Here is a 20071-nt window from a genome sequence, read left to right on the forward strand (position 1 = left end):
ATCTTTTTCAGTGGGATTAATTTTTCATGCGAATAAATATTTCACTGCACAGTGGAGTTACAAAAGAAGGGGGCATGAGACTCAGCGGACAAAATGAGAAATAGATGGTGGGGGAAAAAAAGATACTGGAGATGAAGGAAAAGTCAGTCCAGTTTCTTTTCCTAGTCCCAGTCTCCAGAGTCTCTTATGCGCCACCAACTCACTCTGAGGTCTGTCATGCAATGTTGTGTCAGTAGGGATGTGCATCAGGAAGCGCTGATTCATGATTGGTGTGTAAAGAATGGGGAGTGATGAGCTGTTACTGTAGGCGCTGTCACAAAATGTTTGTCTCAAGCCCTTCCCAATGGATCCATCTATAGACTTCATCCTACCAGTCTTGGAGACTCAGAGAAAGAATCCTCCACCCTACATTGCCACCACTGCGCTTGGCATACATATGCATATCACTGATGGGAAGAGGCAAAATGACTGTAAATGAAAGAAATAGAAGAAAAACAATAGACATGTAGAATGAGGCAACAGATAGCAGTCAGCTAACCGTAAAGAGAGCTAGAGCAAGAATGCTTTCTCAGCAGTCTTCTTTTTCTCAATTATCTGCTGTTCAGTGAAGGCGATGACGGATCGTGTTTAAAGGAAAAGAAAAAAACCTTAGTGGACTTAAGTTGAGCTGCAAACGTATGGTCAAGAGAGTCATTAATCCATCGTAGAGTGGCGGTCCATTGAACTCCTCCAGCGAAATGCGTGATCGAGCAATAGACAGAGCAGTTGCCGAGATAAAGCAGCCGAATACAGATCTGATTAGGCTGCTGTCTCTGCACACTCCGCAGGGATTAAGCACAACAGCTCCTTGTTAGACCGCCCTTTGTTGTTACATACAGCACGCTTGTTATTAGTGAAAAGAATAACAAAAATCACAATTCCACTCACTAATTAACACTCCTGCCCATCCACACAGTCAGATTCACATATTAATATGTAGTTAATGAATGAAAATCAGATACATTGTGCATTGTTCATCCTGTAATATCAGAACTTAAGAAGCAGAACAAATGAAGCACTTATTTAGGAGTCTTGGATGGGTACTAAATGTTCAAAATGTTCGACTCTGTAGTCACAAGTATCTGCATTTGCATGCTCAAAGTGTCATTTGCATTTTTATACAAGCTTTGCCCTGAAAGATTTTCTGAGTAGCTGGAGAACAAAGCGATGTGTGCAAACACACAGTGACATGCTGAATGCATATGTATTATCATTTCTCTGTATTTCATGTCATGTTATTGTCATTATCATGTTTGGGTGTGTTCCTGTTTCTTTTAATGAATAAACATTATAAACATTTCTTGCCACGTACGTACTCAAAAGTAAATGTCTAGTTCTCTATTCAAATTTCTTCTGATGTTTTTCAATAAAACATACTATTCATCATTTAATTCCACAAACATTTGGGTCACATGCACTCAAACTGAAAGTGGCATGTTATTTTGTCATTTTTGGATTTATTATTGTCTTCATTACAGGTGTGCAGAGCATGCGGTATTCATATTTGCTGTGTTTGTGTTAAAACAAATTTAAAAATTACTATAAATTTACTACATTTCAGATTTAGGGTATGTAACAGTAATTTTGAACACTTGATTGTAAAATCAGTTGATATTTTCCATCAACTCAGCTATGAAGGTGTTCAAATAGGATTCAAACTGCTTATATAATTTCACTCATATGTACAGCTGTTAACAGACAGTAGTGAGCTCAGTGATTGAATCTACATGAAGACCACAGGCGAAGTGAGGGAAAACAAATTGCCCCAGAATTTGTTCCTGGACAGCCCACTCGTTATTAAAAGGTCTTTGTTGGGGGCTGCAACCGAGTCTAACAGCAAAACTTGAAATAGCCATGTAAAATTAATCTAAATTTTGGAGTTTACAGAAGCAATTTTTTCTGTTTTTCAGGCAACGTAAAAAAAAACTACAATAACTAGATGCTAGAGTAGCACAGTGCCAGAGCATTTTGTGAAATTGTTTGAGTTGCATCGTACTAAATAGGCTCAAAACTCTCTGTACAGAGGTTGAATGTGGTGGAAGATGGCACCAACTGCCAAGTGGTTTACCTCACATGCCCAAGGTGGTGTTAAAAGCGTTATCAACAGAGTGATGGTATGATAGCCAAGGGTTTAATCAAAAATTTTGAAAGGGGCTTGCTTGGGTCCTAATGTAGTGTGAATGCTCTTGGCCAAGATAAGAGCCACATTTGAAGTTGTAAATACAAATGACTTGAGCCATTAGACCAACAGAAATGTAAACTCAGGGCTTGTAATGCCTCTCTGGCTAGAGTCGAGTGCCATCTGGTAATCTTTGCTATTCAGTATTCCCCTAGCCCTATAGATAGGAAAATGGAGAGGAAAAAGGAGGTAAAGAAGAGCAAATAATTTGACAGTGCAAATTATGAGAGTGCTTGTTTGGAGACTTGGAAAGTAAATGCCAGCAAGTAGCCTAAGTGCCTGCTGTTTTATTTGAAGACAGTTCATTTTTCTACAGAGGATCTGGTTCGGTTCACAGAAACAAATGAGGGATAGATGTGATATTATGATCGCAGCTTTGCACTAAAAGATTGCCTCCGCTCTCCTGAAATAGAGCAGACAAGGACTCAATCTTGCCTTCAAGTAACTTCACTTTGAAATGTCATTTTTGCATTTAGTCACTCTTTCAGGTTTCAAGTTTAGGTATTAAAAACAGATGGGTAAGGTTCAGAAAATATCAGGGTTTGCATTCAAACTGACCCTAAAATAAACTGTAGCATCAAAATATCCTCTTTCCACCCCATTGGTGTGTGAAAACATAATTTCTGTTACATGACTATGCCATGTTTTTCATTGAATCTAGGCTAGCGAGTTTGGGTTGTAAAGCTATCCATTAAGACACATTTGCAAAATTCAAATCACTTGTTTAACTTGTTTTCACCTCACTAGGGCCCTTGTGTAGAGTCACTTGCAGAACAAACAGAAGCCAGAGCATAGATGCTGTAAGGATAATGCATCTATGATTTAGATTTAATGGAACATTGATTTCACAAACTATGTCACTGCTGTCAAGGCAGATGTAGCAGCACCTTTACCTTTTCTCCACCTTTCTCACCATTTTGGCATTTTCCTAACGCTTTCCATGGCTGTTTATCTCTATTATTTTTTCAGTGCTGCAGCTGCTGATATAATGATTTTATATATATATATATATATATATAGAGAGAGAGAGAGAGAGAGAGAAAGAGGTGGAGACAGAGCAACACTTCCTAGTACATTGTGATATGAAGAAATTAGAACTAAATTCTTTTCAAAAATGAAAGATGAACAACCAGATTTTGATACCCTTTCTGATCAGGAGAAAATTAAACATCTGCATCAGCAAAATATGTCAGTACATGTCACAGCCTGAGAGAGACACAACAACAAAACATCTCCTAAATAGTCTGCCTGTTTGGCGTAGAACGTGCATGGTATAAAATAGTTCACTAAATGTATCTAATGTAAATAATATGTAATTGTATTAATATATAATGTAAAATTGTATCATAATTTAATTGTATGTCTTAGTATATGTTTCAGCTTTAGGCAACAATGGTTACCATTCATGCCAGTAAAGCAAATTTGAATTTGAATTTGAATTTGAGAGAGAGAGAGAGAGAGAGAGAGAGACAGAGAGAGACAGAGAGACAGAGAGAGAAAGAGACAGATAAATTCATTTATTTGTAGGCGGTGTGCAGAAGAATAAAAGTGCAGAAGAATAAAAGATCTCTTCTTGGGGATTATTTTGGTTTTGAAGCGGTGGAAGCAGACAAGCCAAAGAACTGAAAGGAAGCAGTTTTTCATCCTTGCTAAGACACAATGACCGCAAACAAGTCTGATTGGGTGATGCTGCATGTTGCTGCTTACAGCCTCTTTGAACAGTCTGGTTGGGACAACATATGCTATGAGTGTGCCAGCTTTCACACGCTGAACCCAACCCCACTGGAAAACCAGAACAAAAAGCTAGAAGATAGCTGAAGGAAACTGTCTTTTTATAAAAAGTTTCAGTTGAGACTTGTTTCTGTCTTTTAGCTGTTATCCACAGTGTTTACTGCACTATAGCTAATTTGACCTCAGTAAATATCTGGGGCATTAGTTTGGCTCAGGTCAAATCTCTTTGAAGCCTACTGGTCAAAGATGAGTATGTTTGCAAAGAAATATGAAATTATATTTTCTGGATATATTCCTCACTGGGCTTCCCAAGTAGATTGACAGTGTGTGGTATGCTGAGCTGTGCTTTTTCTTTGAGGACTAAGATTTCAAGCAGCATTTTAATTGATGGAATCTGCTTTGTCAGATAGCCTCAGAATCTGTTACTCATTCATTTTCAGACTCCACTTTCTCTTCACATGTTTTTCTATTGCTGCCAGATTCTCTTATAAAATAAAAGAGAATCTCCTCCCCTCTCGAAGCAGGAAAATCCTCCTGTCACACATTAAAGAGACCCGTCGACTTGACAGATGATTGAGTGATAAGTCCCCTTTTGACCATAAATCTGTGACTTGTGATGTCAACTGTGCACTGTAATGTTCAGTGAAATGTGTTAGACCTGCCTCCTGGGAGAAAAACATGATGATATAGTAAAACGTACGAGAATAACATCTCCTATTCTCTTACCTCAAGATGAGGAACTATTGCTGCTTCACAGTGACATTCCTGAGCAGTAATATTCTAATCTCTCAAGATGAAGCAGTATTTAGTTTCTGAATGAATCATCTTCTTTGTGGGCTTCTTCTCCCCCTGCTTTCTCTTTCTCTTGTTCCATTTCTGAATCTCAAATATTTTCTCTCAGATCCCTTTAATCTATTTTTGAAAAAAATTTATTTCCTCTTTTTTCCCCCTCTCTTATCCTCAACTGCTTTTCTTCTTGTCCTCACCCACTGTCTTTCTGCTTTTCCTTGTGTCTTGACTCAGGAGGTTTGCATATACAGCATAAATAAATGAATTAATGAAATAAATAAACAGATTAATATGGTACTTTGACGGAATCATTTATGTGGTTTAGAGTGACTGAACTTCAGCTATAATATTGTTTGTTTGTAATGGGGTTGAGGATATGTTGCAGCGGCAAGAAACACCTTATTAGCGATCCAATATAATGAATAATAAATGACTGAGTAGGTTAGCAATGAGTCTGAAGTGTGGACATGCCACATTTCTCAGCTCCAGTCCATATTTAAAAGATGGATGATGGATCTTGGCTTGTTAATTGAGTCATGGTTTCTTAGATTTATGACACAATAGGAGTAATATAATGCCTCCAAGGTGTTTACATAAAAGTTTTAATCACCAGAGTAGTGCTTTAATGGTAAGCACTCATCGTATCCCTCCTATTCCTATACTGTTTTGTATCTCTTCATCATTTGCCAGAATATCTTTTAAGTTTAAACATTTACAACTAAGAGAATGGAGTTTCAGAGCAATACACACTTTTCTTATGTTTAATGACAGATCTCAATTTGAATCTTAGAGCAGAATGACTTATGCAGTTGTGTGTGTATGTGTGTGGAATCTGTGCTGTTGTTCACCTCATTAAATTTGAGAGCAAGAGGATGTGCGTGATAAGTCTTAATACATCTTTAATAACTGTGTTCAGCAATCAAACATGGAGTGGTATTTAGGCAGTGAGTTGCCATACTAAAAGTGCTGCATCCGGCTGTGCTGTCATACAGAGCAGAATGACAGTCCTACCAAGCCATAAAACTGAACCTCCAAAACTGATGTGATGCAAAATGACAGCACGATGCACACAACTGCACACCGAGAAAAGCTCTGTGCTCCTAGCGCTCACATGGGAAAACCAGGCGATAAGTATGCAGGAATCCACACATGCATGCATCTACATACCTGTAGATGATGCAGGCACAGTCCCTGCAGGTCCCACAGTTCTCAATGTCCTGTCCGGTTCTGTAGGAATGTCTTCTGTTGAAAAGTACAGAGATGACATATCAGGCGTATAAGGGGCATGTTTGGTATGTTTGTGTTTTGCGTGAGTCCATAAAGACATATTTAGATTCCTTTGTAGGACAGAATTTCTGGGTAACACATCCCTGCAATCTCTCCCCTGAAATCCCCCTTGATCATTTCTGAATGAACGATACTCCCTCCAACAGGCTCAGTCTGTTACATAAACCATGAGTCACTGTGTCACTCCAGGCATAAAATAATGCTTATGAGGTGAAAGTCAAGTCTCCAAGCATGAGACCAATGGTTGAATTCTAATACAGAACACGCAAGATGTGTCACTTTATGAGGCAGAAGGCCGTTCAGTTACATGTTCACATGTCTGCAAAGTGTAGTGCTGGCACTGGTGTTACCTCCGTGATTTGGATAATGCTGCACAGATATCCGTCAAGCTTCCTTGGATTCATAGACATACATCCATCCGTGCGGATCGTTTCCTAGCCAAGAATTTTCTAATCCCCTCATCATGTATGTGCTATTTTGGTGCGATAAGACGAGAGAAATCACTAAGTAGCTTACAACGTAGGAAGCAGATTAATTAAAGAACGATGGGTTCAGTAAAGGGTTTACACTAAGATGCATGGAGCATTTGAAACCACCAACATGGCCACAGCCAAATGTTGATTTCCATCAATCCCCTGCATGTTACACACGTGCATGAGGAAAGATCAGCTGCAAAGTGGGTGAAACCAAGTCCCAAAAGGCTCCCTGTGGTCTGACTTGACATAAATTCTTTAGCATACTGCAAGTTGAGACTTGCACGACTGATATGAGAAATAACTACAGCATTAAATATAGTATTTCTTTCTGTCTTTCCATCACCCAACCAACTGTTTTAGCCAATTCATTTCACTTGCCTTCATTCTAACACAATTTACATTTTGTTCTGTCTACATAGCTTTGTATTTACAATGCTTACAATACCGGGATTGGCTATAAATAGAGGAGCTGCATCACAGCAAAGCTTAGGCACAACAACCATCTATCTGTAATATTCAAAGCACACGATGCAGGGAAGGTTATTACCACTGGGCTGTGGGTATTCCCTTTTTGGTGAAGAATAATCTGCCTACAACTTCCCACTTGTCTATTCTAGTCCAGGAGAGAGGAGACAATCTTTTAGTGCAAAGCTGCAATCGTGATATCATGTCTATCTCTCATTTGTTTCAGTGAAGTGAAACCAGATCCTCGGTAGAAAATTAACTTCAAATAAAACAGCAGGCACTTAGGCTACATGCTGACATTTGCTTTCCAAGTCTCCAAAAAGGCAGATTCTCATAATTTACACTGTTCCACAATTTGTTCTTCTTTACCTCCCTTTTTCTTTTCGATCTTGCAATCTATAGGGCTAGCGGAATACTGAATGGTAAAGATTACCAAATGGCACTTGGCCCTTGGCATGGAGGCATTGAGTTTACATCTCTGTTGGTCTGAGGGTTCCAGTCATTTTACATTTACAACTTCAAATGTGTGATAGCTCCAATCTTGGCCAAGGGCTTTGGACCCAAACAAGCCCCTTTCAAAACTCTTGATTTAACCCTTGGCTGTCATACTTTCACTCTACTGGTAACACCACCTTTGGACACCACCGTGGGCATGTAACGCAAAGAACAGCACTGTAGTCCTGGATCATATTCCCTTATGTGGAAAATCCCCTAAAATTGAAGTCATGGGCTTGATTTATAACCTTCCACTTATGTAATGTTGAATAAGCTGACCCAGAAGTAAGTTTAACTCTATTCAAGAGCTTTTCCATAAGAGCCACTGTTCCATACATATCAGGACATATAGTTGAAATCAATAAGTTTGCTCTGGGGTTAGAACAGTCCTCACACCAATTATGTGAAAATGGCTTTCCTACTCACCCATCTCTCTCTGCTTCCTTCTTCTCAAGGTCTTGAATGACATCCAATAGGACCTTAATGGTGTTCTGGCTCGTCTCCAGGACCCCCTCCAGGCTTTGGAGCTGGTGCTGCAGGCTACGTATATCATGCAGGGGTCCGTTGGGACTCAAGAGCTTTTCAGTCACCCTCGATGGGTCCAGTTTACACCTGGCCCCTGACATCAACCCTCCCAGAATTTCCTGGACCTGTCTTAAAGTGTCAGCTTGGGTGGGAGTCAGGGGTCCAGCTACAGGTCGCTCCCCAGACACAGAGCAGCCCCTGGCTCCAGAGCAACCCTGCTGGTTTTGAGGAAGAGTGTGTTGGCTGTTTGGCGTGTTGGGCCTAGAATTGGCTCCTGAGCACAGCATTTTGTGTAGCACCCCAAGCTGAGCCTGGGCTGAGCTAAGACAGCTGGGCTTAAAACAGGCCTTGGCAGGGGAGGAAGCAGAAGAGTGCCTCTCTCCTTTCATCACAGCGACTGGCGGGGTTTGAGCTCTGTGCTTCAGAGAGCTGGCTCTTTCACAGAGCTTGGGCGAGTTTGTACATTTCGTATCCTCTTTTTTCTCCTTCTCCCTTTCTTTATCTTTCTCGCTGGCCTTGCTCTCTGCCCTGAGCATGGGTGTTCGGACCGCAGGACCTGGAGGCTCACTTCCCTTTTTCCGTGGTGTGTAGGGTGGAGGTGGTGGGGGAGGAGGTGGGAGTCGAATGCCCCTCTTATCCTGAATATTGTAGGGGGCCTGAGAGGGGGGTGTATATGGTGGTGCAGCACGAAATGTGGAAGAGTATAGAGGAACAGCTTTAGTTGGTGTTGGACAAGTTTGAGCTTTCTGAAGAGTTGACACAAGGGTTTTCACAAGTGGAGGTGGGGAAGTGCAAGATTTTAGTTTTGGGACTGGCGAAGAGTAAGGGGACATGCCTGTGTTGACAGAGGAGTTACTTTGCAGAGCTTGACATGGGATGTTACAGTGAGATACAGTTTGTATGACTGTGGCATATGAGGGTGAGGTTGAATTTAAGTGAGGCACATGGGGACCAGCTGGATGTGTGGTTGTGTAGTATGATATAGCGGTGCAAGACAGGGCTGTTTGAGTCACAAATGTACAGGGTGTTAGAGTTGTGGGAGGTGTGGCATTGGATGCACCTGATGTTTGCTGATGTGTAATATTTGGGGAAGTGATAAGGTGTTTGGGCGGATCGCAAGGAGTTAAAATAGTTGGTGTAGGGTTTGAGCAGGTTAAGGAAGAGGATGATATTGCATTTGGTACAGGGCAGGAGCGGTTTTGTGTGGGACATGTTGGTGCAGTTGAAGTAAGAGTAGAGCAGAGAGCAGCTGTGCTGGGGGTTGTTGGTGGCGACACAACAGTATAATAAGGGATTGGGTTTTGAGTAGCAGTAGTTGCAGTGGTGGAGGAAGAAAAAGAATGGGTGTGGGATGGAGAAACGGTTTTGCTCGGTGGCTCGGAAGGAGAGGAGCAAGGTGGCTTAGTGCAGTCTTCAGGGGTTTGCACAGGTGCACTTGTAGGAGGGGGAGAAGTACAGTAAGGCACAGTCTTAATTTCAGTAGTGGGAGGATTTTGAGTTGAAGGTGGACTGTTAGACTGAATTTGCACTGAGCTGGGTGATACAGTCAGTGGTGGGGAAGCAAAGGAGCTGCTAGTTTGTGTCTGCGTAGTGCACGGTTCATGATTTGGAGGAGAGTGACAGAGGGAGTCTGTTTGTATTTTAGTGGTGCACTGATCAGCGTCAGGAGGTAGGGTTGGATAAGAGCTGTTGGTTTGAACTTGGGTTGTGCATTGTTCGTCACTCAAAGGTGGAGACTGATGTTGATTCTCAGTTTGAATGAGGGTGGTGCAGAACTTTGAATTTGGAGGTGCGGAGGGGCTTTCAGTTTGAACTTGAGTAGTACAGTGTTTGGTATTTGAAGGTGGAGGGGATGGACATGGACTTTCAGTCTGTGTGGGAGTGGTGCAGTAATGCACTTCCTTTCCAGGATCACTTGTTGTCCTGTTTAGTCGCTTTCTCCTCCTGACCACTGAGGGAGTGCTGCTTCCCTGACGCTTGGGGCCATCTCGGCAGGATATGGATGAACAGTAACGTGGCTCAGTGGTTGGAAGGACAGAAGGTGGACAGCTGTGTCTTGAAGTTTTTACAGTAACAGCTGACTTATTATCTGTCCTTGATGCTTTAGACCTTCGTTCTACCACAGTTCTATCCCCGGGGACCGAAGGTCTTTTCTGATCTTTGGATCCAGGCAACAACACATGGTTGTTTGTAAGATATTCATCTTGAGAGTCATGTTCATCATCCCCATCCACACCAACTGAGTCTCCAATGCTGTGGCTACGTGTGTGGGTGGAAGAAAGAGACTGATGTTTTCTGAGGCATGGGGACGTCTGGATGCCTGTGCTGGTGCTCGTACTGGATCTGCGTGTCATTGGCAAAGTTAGGGAGTTAGTTTGTGGTGGTGCCCAGCATCGACGTGTGGGACCAGGTGTCAATGGATGAGGTGGAGCCCGGGCTAAAAAAGCTGCAACCTTTTCTATGGTACTGGCCATATCCCCACGTACAGCCCCAACAACAGAAGTTTGGCCAGGTAGACCCTCAGTAAGTGGCCTGTCAGTCCATGGCTGGGGGAGCTTGCTATTGTGTTTGCGAAGAGGATGAGGGCTGTCGCAGTCTGTGGCAGGCCTTTGATGACCATTATTTTCACCTGTTCCACTGTTGCCACTGCTGCTGCTGCCATCCTCCAAGTCTTTAAAGCGAACCTGGTGGGTGCGGCTGCGGCGCCGCTTGAGGCGACTCTCAATATCTGGAGAGTCTCGATTGAGCAGCACAGAGCGTACAGTCATTGTACCAGGCAGCTTGTCTGCCAAGGTGCTCTTGCCGTTGTTTTGGCCTGTGAGCAAGTGGTTGGGCTCTTTGCTCACCATTTCTCTGGCTTCTCTCCTTCCCCCAACATCCACAAGCTCTGCAGGTAGTTTGTAGTTGCGAAAGGCTTGTTTTGTTAGTGCGTCAACAAGGAAAGTGATCTCTCCATTACAATCTGTTCATTACAACAATGAGAGATCTATACAATTGATCGAATAGGTTTCAGTATCATCCCAGAATGGACTGGTTTATAGTTGTCCCTTTATAGGATTGCGTATAGCTGTTATAGGTTATCTGTACATCCTCATTTGCAATTAAGAATGTCCTCAACTACTTTATCCACAGGTCAAGGTTAAGCAATATCAAGCACAGAAAGAAATAAATGATAACCTCTGCAGAAACAATGGATCTCTACCTTTGCTTGTACAAAAATAAAAATATGCGGCTTCAAATATTCTTAAAATGTCCATGTTCGTACTGTTTCATGTCTTCTAAAGTTGTGCAATATTACCCTCTATTCCCATTTCTATTTAACATTCCAGGAAGATGAACTCTTAACAAGGCCAGAGACAATAAATGCAAATAAGCAGACAGGCATTCTGTCCATCCTTTGGCTCGTCTACTTGGCAGCTTCTTTTTCTCCACCTGCTTTGTCCCCTGAGCCCTCAGGAGATCGAATGGCCAAGGCATGGGATGGGCTCGAGTGCTTCCCCATAATGACCTGTCTTTTGGAACTTTTCATTTAGCCTCCACTCTTTCTGTTTGGATTTTTGTCACTTTCTCTCCCGTTCTTTTGTCTGCTCTTCTCTCAGTGGCTCATTCTCTCATGGCTGAAGATGGCGGAAGCTCCTAAAGAGTGAAGAAAACAAAAGAGAAATTTAAGGAGTAAGAGACAATAACTGTCTCCATATTATTGCATTTCGAATATAACACCATGTCTTGTTCCTTGGGTTAAAGAGGAAGATATAATATAGGCAGCTATTTTGAATTGCATGAGAGCAGGGATAACACAGTGGGGGAGAAGAATACATCAGTTAAGAAAAAGTAGTGAAGAGCTGAAGGTAGCAAAAGAAAAGCAGCGGAGAAAAATACACTTAAAACAAGTGAAAACGGATTGTAATTAAGGCCTATTCACATTGGCTGAGGGGGATACTTATATTTTATGTCTGTTTGATTTTCCTCTGTTTCATTAGCTATTGTTAAAAGGAGCTGTACTGAAGCAGCAGCAACAGAGTTCAGTGTTATTTCAGCTCCTGGGAACACAGTGTGACTGTTATCATATTCTCTGTGTGTGTGTATGTGTCTTGCAGATTTTTCTTTTCCTCCATGTTTTAACAGTCTGTGGCCCTGTTATCAGTCCTTGATGATCTGCCATGGTGACATCCTCTCTGATTCATCTGGTCACTTTGCGACAGTCTGTCCGCCATGCTGTGGTTGGTAGTATGCTCTCGTCACTCTGATTCTGTGGCTTGTTTTTGATATGCATATATCACTTCCACTTCCTGACGGTGGTTCTGGCAATCAGGCATGACGCTGTCATTTGCCTTACAGGATCTATGGATCTGTTCCTTGTTTTCGCCCCATGATAGCCCCTGACACTGACAGGCCTACATGCACTAATTCTGGGTGAGAGTGTGACTGGTCTTACTCTTATCTCCTGTGGGAGGGGTAATTAGTGACTTCTTCACAACTCCCAGGTTATTTAGGGAGAGAGATACTTGAGGGGCTGCCACTTTTATTTACATCCACTGTTTTTCTATGCTTTCTCTCCTTTCTGCAGCTCTGAAGAGGAGGATCTTTGTCACAAGCGTGCCTTTACATCAACCTCTTTAAAAACAGCGTTATTAGGATTAATTATAATTACAGCCACAGCAGACAGAGCCTTGAGGGAAAATATCAACCATAATGGATTAAGAAACAAGCCACAGAATTCCTTCTCATTTCACTTTCTTATCACTGCAGTGTGTACAGATGAGCTGAACTATGAATCACATAAGAGGCCAAATCACTCTGGGTAATGGTACATATTTTCTCAGAGGACTGAAATCTTGCACAACACAGGCACATAACAAAAGCTAAGGTTTATCTTCATCTTAAATTTCACCTGCTTTGATCTACACTGTCCACTTGATAGTGATTCTCTTTTCAGTTCTTCCTTGATAAAATCGTGCTTCCACTCCTGTTTTTTTCCATTAATATCCCATTTCATTCCGGTCGTCAGTCTTCCTAACCATTTCTTGGAAAAGGCGCTCTTCTTTCAACCTTCACCCAGACAGATTTTCCTGAGTTTCATCTACACGCTGCAGGACCATTACCTTCACTCATTCTGTGGGGTGTCACCCTGATCGTGCCTTCTTTCTATCTTTCTTCTCTCCAAACCTATTTTTCCTGTTTCACCCCCGTCATTCACATTTTCCTTTCCCCCTCCACCACCACCACTAACTCTGCTGCAATCTCTCTTGCTGCTTCCTCTCCACAGTTTCTCCCTCTTGTTCCGCAAACTACCCTCAGATCAAAATTTACGCCGACAGTTTAATGAATCCAGACCTTCTTAATGCTGCATGGGCTCACTCCTGGGTCTGAGGCCAGCCCTTTCCCACATGTGACATTTCCATGTTGAGCTTTATTGGCAGACAAGAGATAAATCACCAGGCAAGAGGACGAAGGTGTGCAACGGCATAATGCCAGCAAGGGTCATAATTCTTTGCCGTTATTATTTAAGATTTACTTTAGTCTCCTTGCTTCCTGCCTACATCTGTTAGAAGATTTTCACTATGAATACAGGATTCTATCTTCTCTCCCGTATGTGGGGCTTTATGGCTGTGTGTGTTTGACAGTAATGCTAAGGTCACATCTGATCTTCCTGTTCTAAGCCATGCTGACTCTGAGAAACCTTATGAAATCTTATGCATTCAAAATACAAGAAGTGAAGTCTCTTGTTGTGCAGATGTAATAATATTCTAATATTCAAAACCTGTCCTACAGGGATGTTGAGAATTGCATCCATGGCAATAACACACCTTTGGGTCTCAGTGTGCTGAGGAGGTGGAAGGTGTAGTGGATTGAATTGTTATGTAAAGTCACGTCAGACTGGATTGTCTAGGCATGCCTAAATTTGTCAGACAGGACTGAGATGAGGAGGAGGCAGAAAGAGGAAGAGGAAGGAGCGGAGGTATAGATGCTTGGTTATATTTAAAGATGCTATGAGACAGCAAGCTGAGAAGGGTGGGAATCTGAATAAGTAAGAGGGAGAGGGCGCAGAGGGAGATGGACTCACAGAGATAGGGGGGCAAGTCGCAAAGCAGGAGGGAACAACCACTGGAAGCAGAGGAAATGTCATGGTTAGGGTTCAGTGAAGTGGTAAATCAGGAGCATCAGTGTGTCAGGGCATTTAAGGGGGAACTGGAGAGGAACTAAGAAAAGCTATATGATCAGTTATTGGCCCTGTGAGCACAAAGGGGGTAAGAGTTATACTTGTGCTCTGTCAGAGAAATTTACAACACAGTCAGCTCTCACAGCTTTTGCAACGGGCATCAGTTGCTGTGGTGTTTGTGCGCTTTTGTCAAAAGAGATCTCCAATTCACAAATAGCTCCTTGGGAGTTGCCTGTAGATGCCTACTTTGTTAGGTAAGCATTGTGTAGAGCACAGCACAGCAAATGTCTCACACAGGGGGGTGTTTAATTTTGTCTGATACAATAAAACCAGCAAGGACATTAAAAATGCACATGTAAGCGCTTAAAAGACTGTGTGCACAAACATTTCTCTGTAAAACAGATACAGATAAACATCATGAAGTGAGCAATGTTTAATTAAAGCAACTACATACATTATCTTTACTTGTTTTAGAAAGTAAGCTCTTCTCATACCACACACAAGCAGGAAACACGATGGTTGATGTAGCAGCATTTCCATGATGACATTTTAATTCTGTTGATGCTTAACAGCAAATCAAATTAAACAAATCACATTTCTTCACTTGTTAATCTGAGTTAATACAGTGCACACAACAACTGTCATTTCTGCCGTATTTCAAGACGTGAGGATTTGCTCAAATCGTAACCACCAAAGGCTGAACGATGAAGCGTCTGACCTCTTGATTCCACCCGGTTTTCAAAGGTCTGCACTTAAAAACGGTTACATACAGCTGCTTTCATCTCTTGTTTCAGGAATCATTCTTAGTTGTTATCGCAGATATGTAGTTTCTTCACAGCTGCACCAACTCATTATTCTGGGACAAGGGAACACTTATTTTGCTTTTCTACACACAGGGTGGCGATCTATGTTTTCATGGTATAGGCTGAGGACTTTTAACAACTAACGAAAGTCCACAATTAGAAGTTGTAGAGGGAGAGTGCGTGTGTTGGTGTTGGCAGCTGTTAAGCATTTGTTTAGAATTTTTTCGTTTATAGTCACTGTTTGTTCACGGTTAGCCAGCAAAGCTTTGTGGTTACGTTTCAGAAATAATCATGAGGGCATATTGCCTTTTTCTCCTGCACACTTCTTCTCCATTTTGTGGAATACCATGGTGACCTATGCCCTGACAATGACATCATTAGCCGAGATGTTTATGGTGATATAGAAGTTGGGACCGGAATATAATGCTACTGGGCCCTTGACCCTATCTTGCATTCTTCTTTATAATATATTTTATTTATTGTGCTTAGTGCTTGTGCATGCTCAAGTGCAACTGACACCTCAAAAAATAAAAATAAAACTTAATCAAATCCCACTGAAAGGCATTGCCATTTTCAGCACGTAGGTTGTGGGTTTTTGGTTTGGTTAGCTATAACTTAAAAAATATGTCTGTGTTCTATTTACAAACTTGCCTCTGCTTACCCCTTGTGGCATACAACAGATATCGCTCTCACGAGTGCATGCTGGTTAGTTTGATCACTTCTATCGTGATACTCGTGTTAATTCCTTTCCACCTCTATTTTTTTTTTAAATTTAAATAAACAGATAATGAAAATAGCTGGAATTTAGAGGTCTGGAAAGGTTGATATATCTAGACCTGGACAGGCTGTTGCACTTGCAAAGTCATAAAAACCTTGAGATAAAAATAACTTATTCTTGTGCTATCATAAAAATCAAAGTCTGATAACTTTTTATGGAACACTATTTTTTAGCTCTTACTTGATTTATATTGTACAATATGTTGGTTCAACTCTTGTTGTTTCAAAAGTGTTTAAAACATGAATTAGCTGTCTTGTTAGTGAAAAGGACATTGTGGCCACCACATTTGTTCCAGTGTCCTTCAAGGATGGAGTGTGAGTGCCAAAAATAATTTGTTCCATCTGTCCTTTTTTTGACCAAAATCCTCCCAATATGAAATCCTTAAATGTAGGCCAGTGGATTGTGATAAGCATACTAAAGAAACTGTGAGCAAATCTGAGGATGTTTGGTTGCTACATAAAGCCATAAGCAAACATAAAGTGTTTTCTTTCTAACATCTATCATTTTCATCCTAACCTGTCTTGTTTCACTAACTGGTTAACTTATTTATGCTCTTCCTTTGGCATTGATCTGTTCCATACATTGCCACAGGTTTCAGACAAGTAAGAAATTCCGAAGCTCTCTCTGTGTGAATTCTCAGCAGCAGAATAGAACAGGTGGTTGAACTGACATGTCCACTGCACAGCAGGATGCTTCATGAACAGTGCAGTCCACTCCCCAGGGGTTATTCTTTCAACAGTGCAGCAGCGTCCCTGTCCTTATCAATGTCCCAAGAGTACATCATAGTGTGTTACTTATAAAGCCAAGTTGCTGTCAGCTCAGCACCTGACCGGCAGACAGATGGGCTCTTAGAGTGTGGAAAAAAAAAGAAAAAAAGAATGAAAGTAATAGAATGAGAGATGGGTACTTTAACTGCTGTTAGTTAAAGGGAGAAAATTAAGTGGAGATAGACAGCAGATTTATAAGCAATGTGTGCTGACTATAGAGATAGCTGACAATTTAAAATATACGCTGATGAGATAAGATGAAAAGAAAGATACAGCAATATAGAGTGGGAGTGAGAGAAAAAGAGGAAAGACTTGTGTGGCGACAGATATTGTTCCTTCACAAAGCAAAGGCGTGTGTGTGCAAATGTGTACCTGGCCGTGGGGAATCCATATATGTGTATGTGTGCATGCAGCGTGTTTGTTGTGCAACTATATTTAAGTCAAGTGTGTGACTAACAGAGAAACATGAATTGAAGCACAAATTGTAATAAGCTATATTGCGTTATCATAATCTTAAAGAACGTTAAGTTTATGGAAATACGTTGATGATTTCACACATGACTCGGGCATAATCTGCAAAATGATACGCTTATGTAGCCTGAACAGCATGCATTGGACTTTTCTTAAACACACACAGATGCATACAAATGGAATTCCCTCCATCAGTACCTCCTCCTTCAACTTTCTGTGTACACCCACCACCCAACATGCACACACATACACACACACACACACACACAGTCAGAATCATGAAAATTATGCATTGAAAGCACGCTGCTGGAATCTGCAAAGCTATATCACTAACAGAGCAATCTAAGCTCCTCACTCTTTAAACCTTCCCATAAAGCTGCACATACTCAGAAAATAACTCCCACACCTGCAGTAAAGCAAATCCCAGCATCCAAACACATGCACGCACAATCCATTTCCACAACATTTCACACACACACAACCCAGTAAAGGTGCACTGTGTGAGCTCTTGAACACACCCCCATTGTCAGTACAGATAAGTGCATACACACTTACCTGCCATACACATGAACAAAATGAAAGCATGCACGTGTGCACACACATGCAAGGACGCACTCTCTGCTGCCTTTGTTTTCTTTGTGGAATTTAGAGGAATGCAAAGAGACAAAACAATACAGTAAGTATGGTACTGAACAAAAATGAAAAAAGATACTTCTGTGTTGTTTTTAAATCTGTCCTTATCTGTGTTGTTTCTCACTTCACTATCTCTATGGTGATGCTGAGAGAAGGCTGCTGGGGAGATTGCTGTACTATCTTTCATCAGGACACAGAACTGAGTCACACATACCACATCTCTTTCTTCCTGTTGCCCTCTGTGCCGTCTCCTTCTCCCACAAGCGCTCGCTCCGCTTCTCTGCTATTCCTTCACGTTGTTTCCTCCCAGTTTTCCATCCCTAATGTTTGCCTTTATCCCCACCTTTCTGTCACTGCTGCTCGGAGAGCTTCACACCGTTTCCTTTTCCTGAGTCCATCTGCTCCTCTCCTCTCCAACTCTTTTCTCCTCCGGTTGTGTCTTCTTCTATCTCACCCTCCTCTTCTCCCATAGATTCATGCCTTTCACGTGGGAACCTTTTTCTTCATCCCTCACAGCTCGGCGCTTTGCTGTGCCTACCTAGTTGTCTGTGCGTTTGTGCTGTGAGTGGATGTGAAAGGACAGGAGGGGGAGCAAGAAGACAAGAGTGAGCAAACAAGCAGTTATCCTCTCAGATGCTCCTCTCAGTTCTCCCTGCCTTGTTCCTTTCTCCTCTCTCCCGCTTTCTCTCTGCATCTCTCCATCATGACCTCCTCTCCCCGTCGCCATGCAAGCCCCTGTATCCTTGTAAGCAAAAGGGAGGGAGTGAGGGGGGAAGGACTGTTGGACAGAGAGTATAGGAGGCAGAGGGAGGTGGAGCTATGTGAGTCGGTCTAATTAAAAAGCAGAGTATGTACAGCTGCAGAGAGTGAAGAAGGAGCAAGGGAGAGGAGGAGAGAGGGGAGCTAAGTGATCCAGGGAGCATAACCAAGGGACATGAAGGGAAGGGTGATGGAAGTGAGGTACATTGAGGTGGTTAGAGGATATTGTGGGAGAGAGCAGCTAGTAGTGTGAGGTGGTGAGAAGGGAAGAGCTGACAGGACACCAAGGTCAGCTGGAAAGAAGTACAGAAAGGTCAGGCTTGGAGAGGGGGAGGAGGACAGATAGAGAAGGAAGGAGGAGGAGATAGAAACAGACAGGTAGAATCACTCTACAGATATGTCCCATATGAGCTCGGGCAGAGCTGGGCAACCGTGACCAGCAGGATAATAGAGACGCATGGACAATGGCCCTCTGAAGCAGAGGCAGATCCTTAGTCATCGAAGGTTAAGCCGCTCCACAGTTTTCAGGCCTCTCTGGATTAACATGCGTAAGTGTTGTGCATACAAATTAATGGACAAAACACCAACATGTATTAAATTAATCACATGTCACTGCTTGGTTTCTCTCCTGTTTGGGGTTTATCATCTTTCTTTTTTTTTGTAATATTGTACATCGACTCCATTAACACTATACTGCCTGTTGTCACCCGAGGCTATAAGTAGGGAGCAAGAATGACTCTACACAGCAGATATCAAGAGATAAAACTACACCTGCAAGGCTTGAAGGCTGAGACATCTCATGCCATTTTATCAGCTCTGATCAGTTGTTTTACCGTATCTCATCACTCTCTATCAGATTTACATTAACATTAAAATGAATTGAGGTTTTTTTTCATTTCATCTCTCTTGTGATTCTACTTTTACACTCTCAGAGCCAATTTCTAGGAAATGAAAAAGAGTTCAAACACAATTTCATGGAAGTAGCACAATTACTCACAATGAATTTAGAGCAGGAGCTTAATCGACAGGCTATCCAGTGCGGCACTGATGCATAATGGGATATAATGATCTGTAGTGCAGGATGACAGATCTGAAGATGAAGTTAAGATTTTTTGTATCCTGCTCTGTAGTTTTTTTCCCTTACTTTGTATTTACATGCAACACTCAAAAATATGCAAATCTCCGTACAGACTGGTTAGGTTTAGTTACACCTCTTCTGAAAGTTTGTTACCTTAGAAATAGTTACAGAAATAGTACAGCTTGTGAGACCACACTGAGGAATTAGTTTGCGCTCTATCAGCATGCTAATATGCTCAAATAGACCATGCAAACAGGATATAACGTTTTGAGAAATGCCATTTTAGGCAATTACAATTTAAATGGAAAAAAAACATTCATTCACCTATATAACTCTGTCAACTTGTCTATTTATTTTAGCATACTTTATTAATTTGAGGATTTATTTCATAACATTTTTTAGTATTGATGATGATTCATTTTATTATGGTCACGTTTCAATTGCTTATCATGAGTTGGTGTCAATGTGACACTTTGTATTGGGAAATCTGACTCTATATATGGCTTGGTGTTATAATTCACTTTCATGCTGTCCATTTTGCACAAAAGCCAAATATCACTCACATACTGGGGCTCTCTCCATCACTGAAATAGGCAGGGAGGTATTAAAGTGACCACCTGTCTGAATTACACGACG

The 20071-nt window shown here is 41.7% G+C and overlaps 1 protein-coding gene across 2 annotated transcripts in view; it reads right to left on the reverse strand.

Annotated features, from left to right (window-relative positions):
* The window catches only part of LOC140277385 (uncharacterized), a 39403-nt gene extending 21055 nt beyond the window's left edge, over positions 1–18348 (reverse strand). The window contains exons 1-3 of one of the 2 annotated variants that reach the window (XM_072372385.1): positions 17813–18348; positions 7888–11622; positions 5906–5977 (exon numbers count right to left, since the gene is read on the reverse strand). In XM_072372385.1, the coding sequence (XP_072228486.1) occupies positions 5906–5977; positions 7888–10835 (3020 nt within the window). In that variant the 5' untranslated portion in view covers positions 10836–11622; positions 17813–18348. Of the gene's footprint in view, positions 1–5905; positions 5981–7887; positions 11623–17812 lie in introns of both variants that reach the window. The other variant, XM_072372384.1, reaches the window with a different exon arrangement.
* Between the last annotated feature and the right edge of the window lie 1723 nt (positions 18349–20071).

This window comes from Leuresthes tenuis, unplaced genomic scaffold (assembly GCF_036924035.1).
Source record: "Leuresthes tenuis unplaced genomic scaffold, fLeuTen1.0.hap1 SCAF_19, whole genome shotgun sequence".
Lineage (NCBI taxonomy): Eukaryota > Metazoa > Chordata > Actinopteri > Atheriniformes > Atherinopsidae > Leuresthes > Leuresthes tenuis.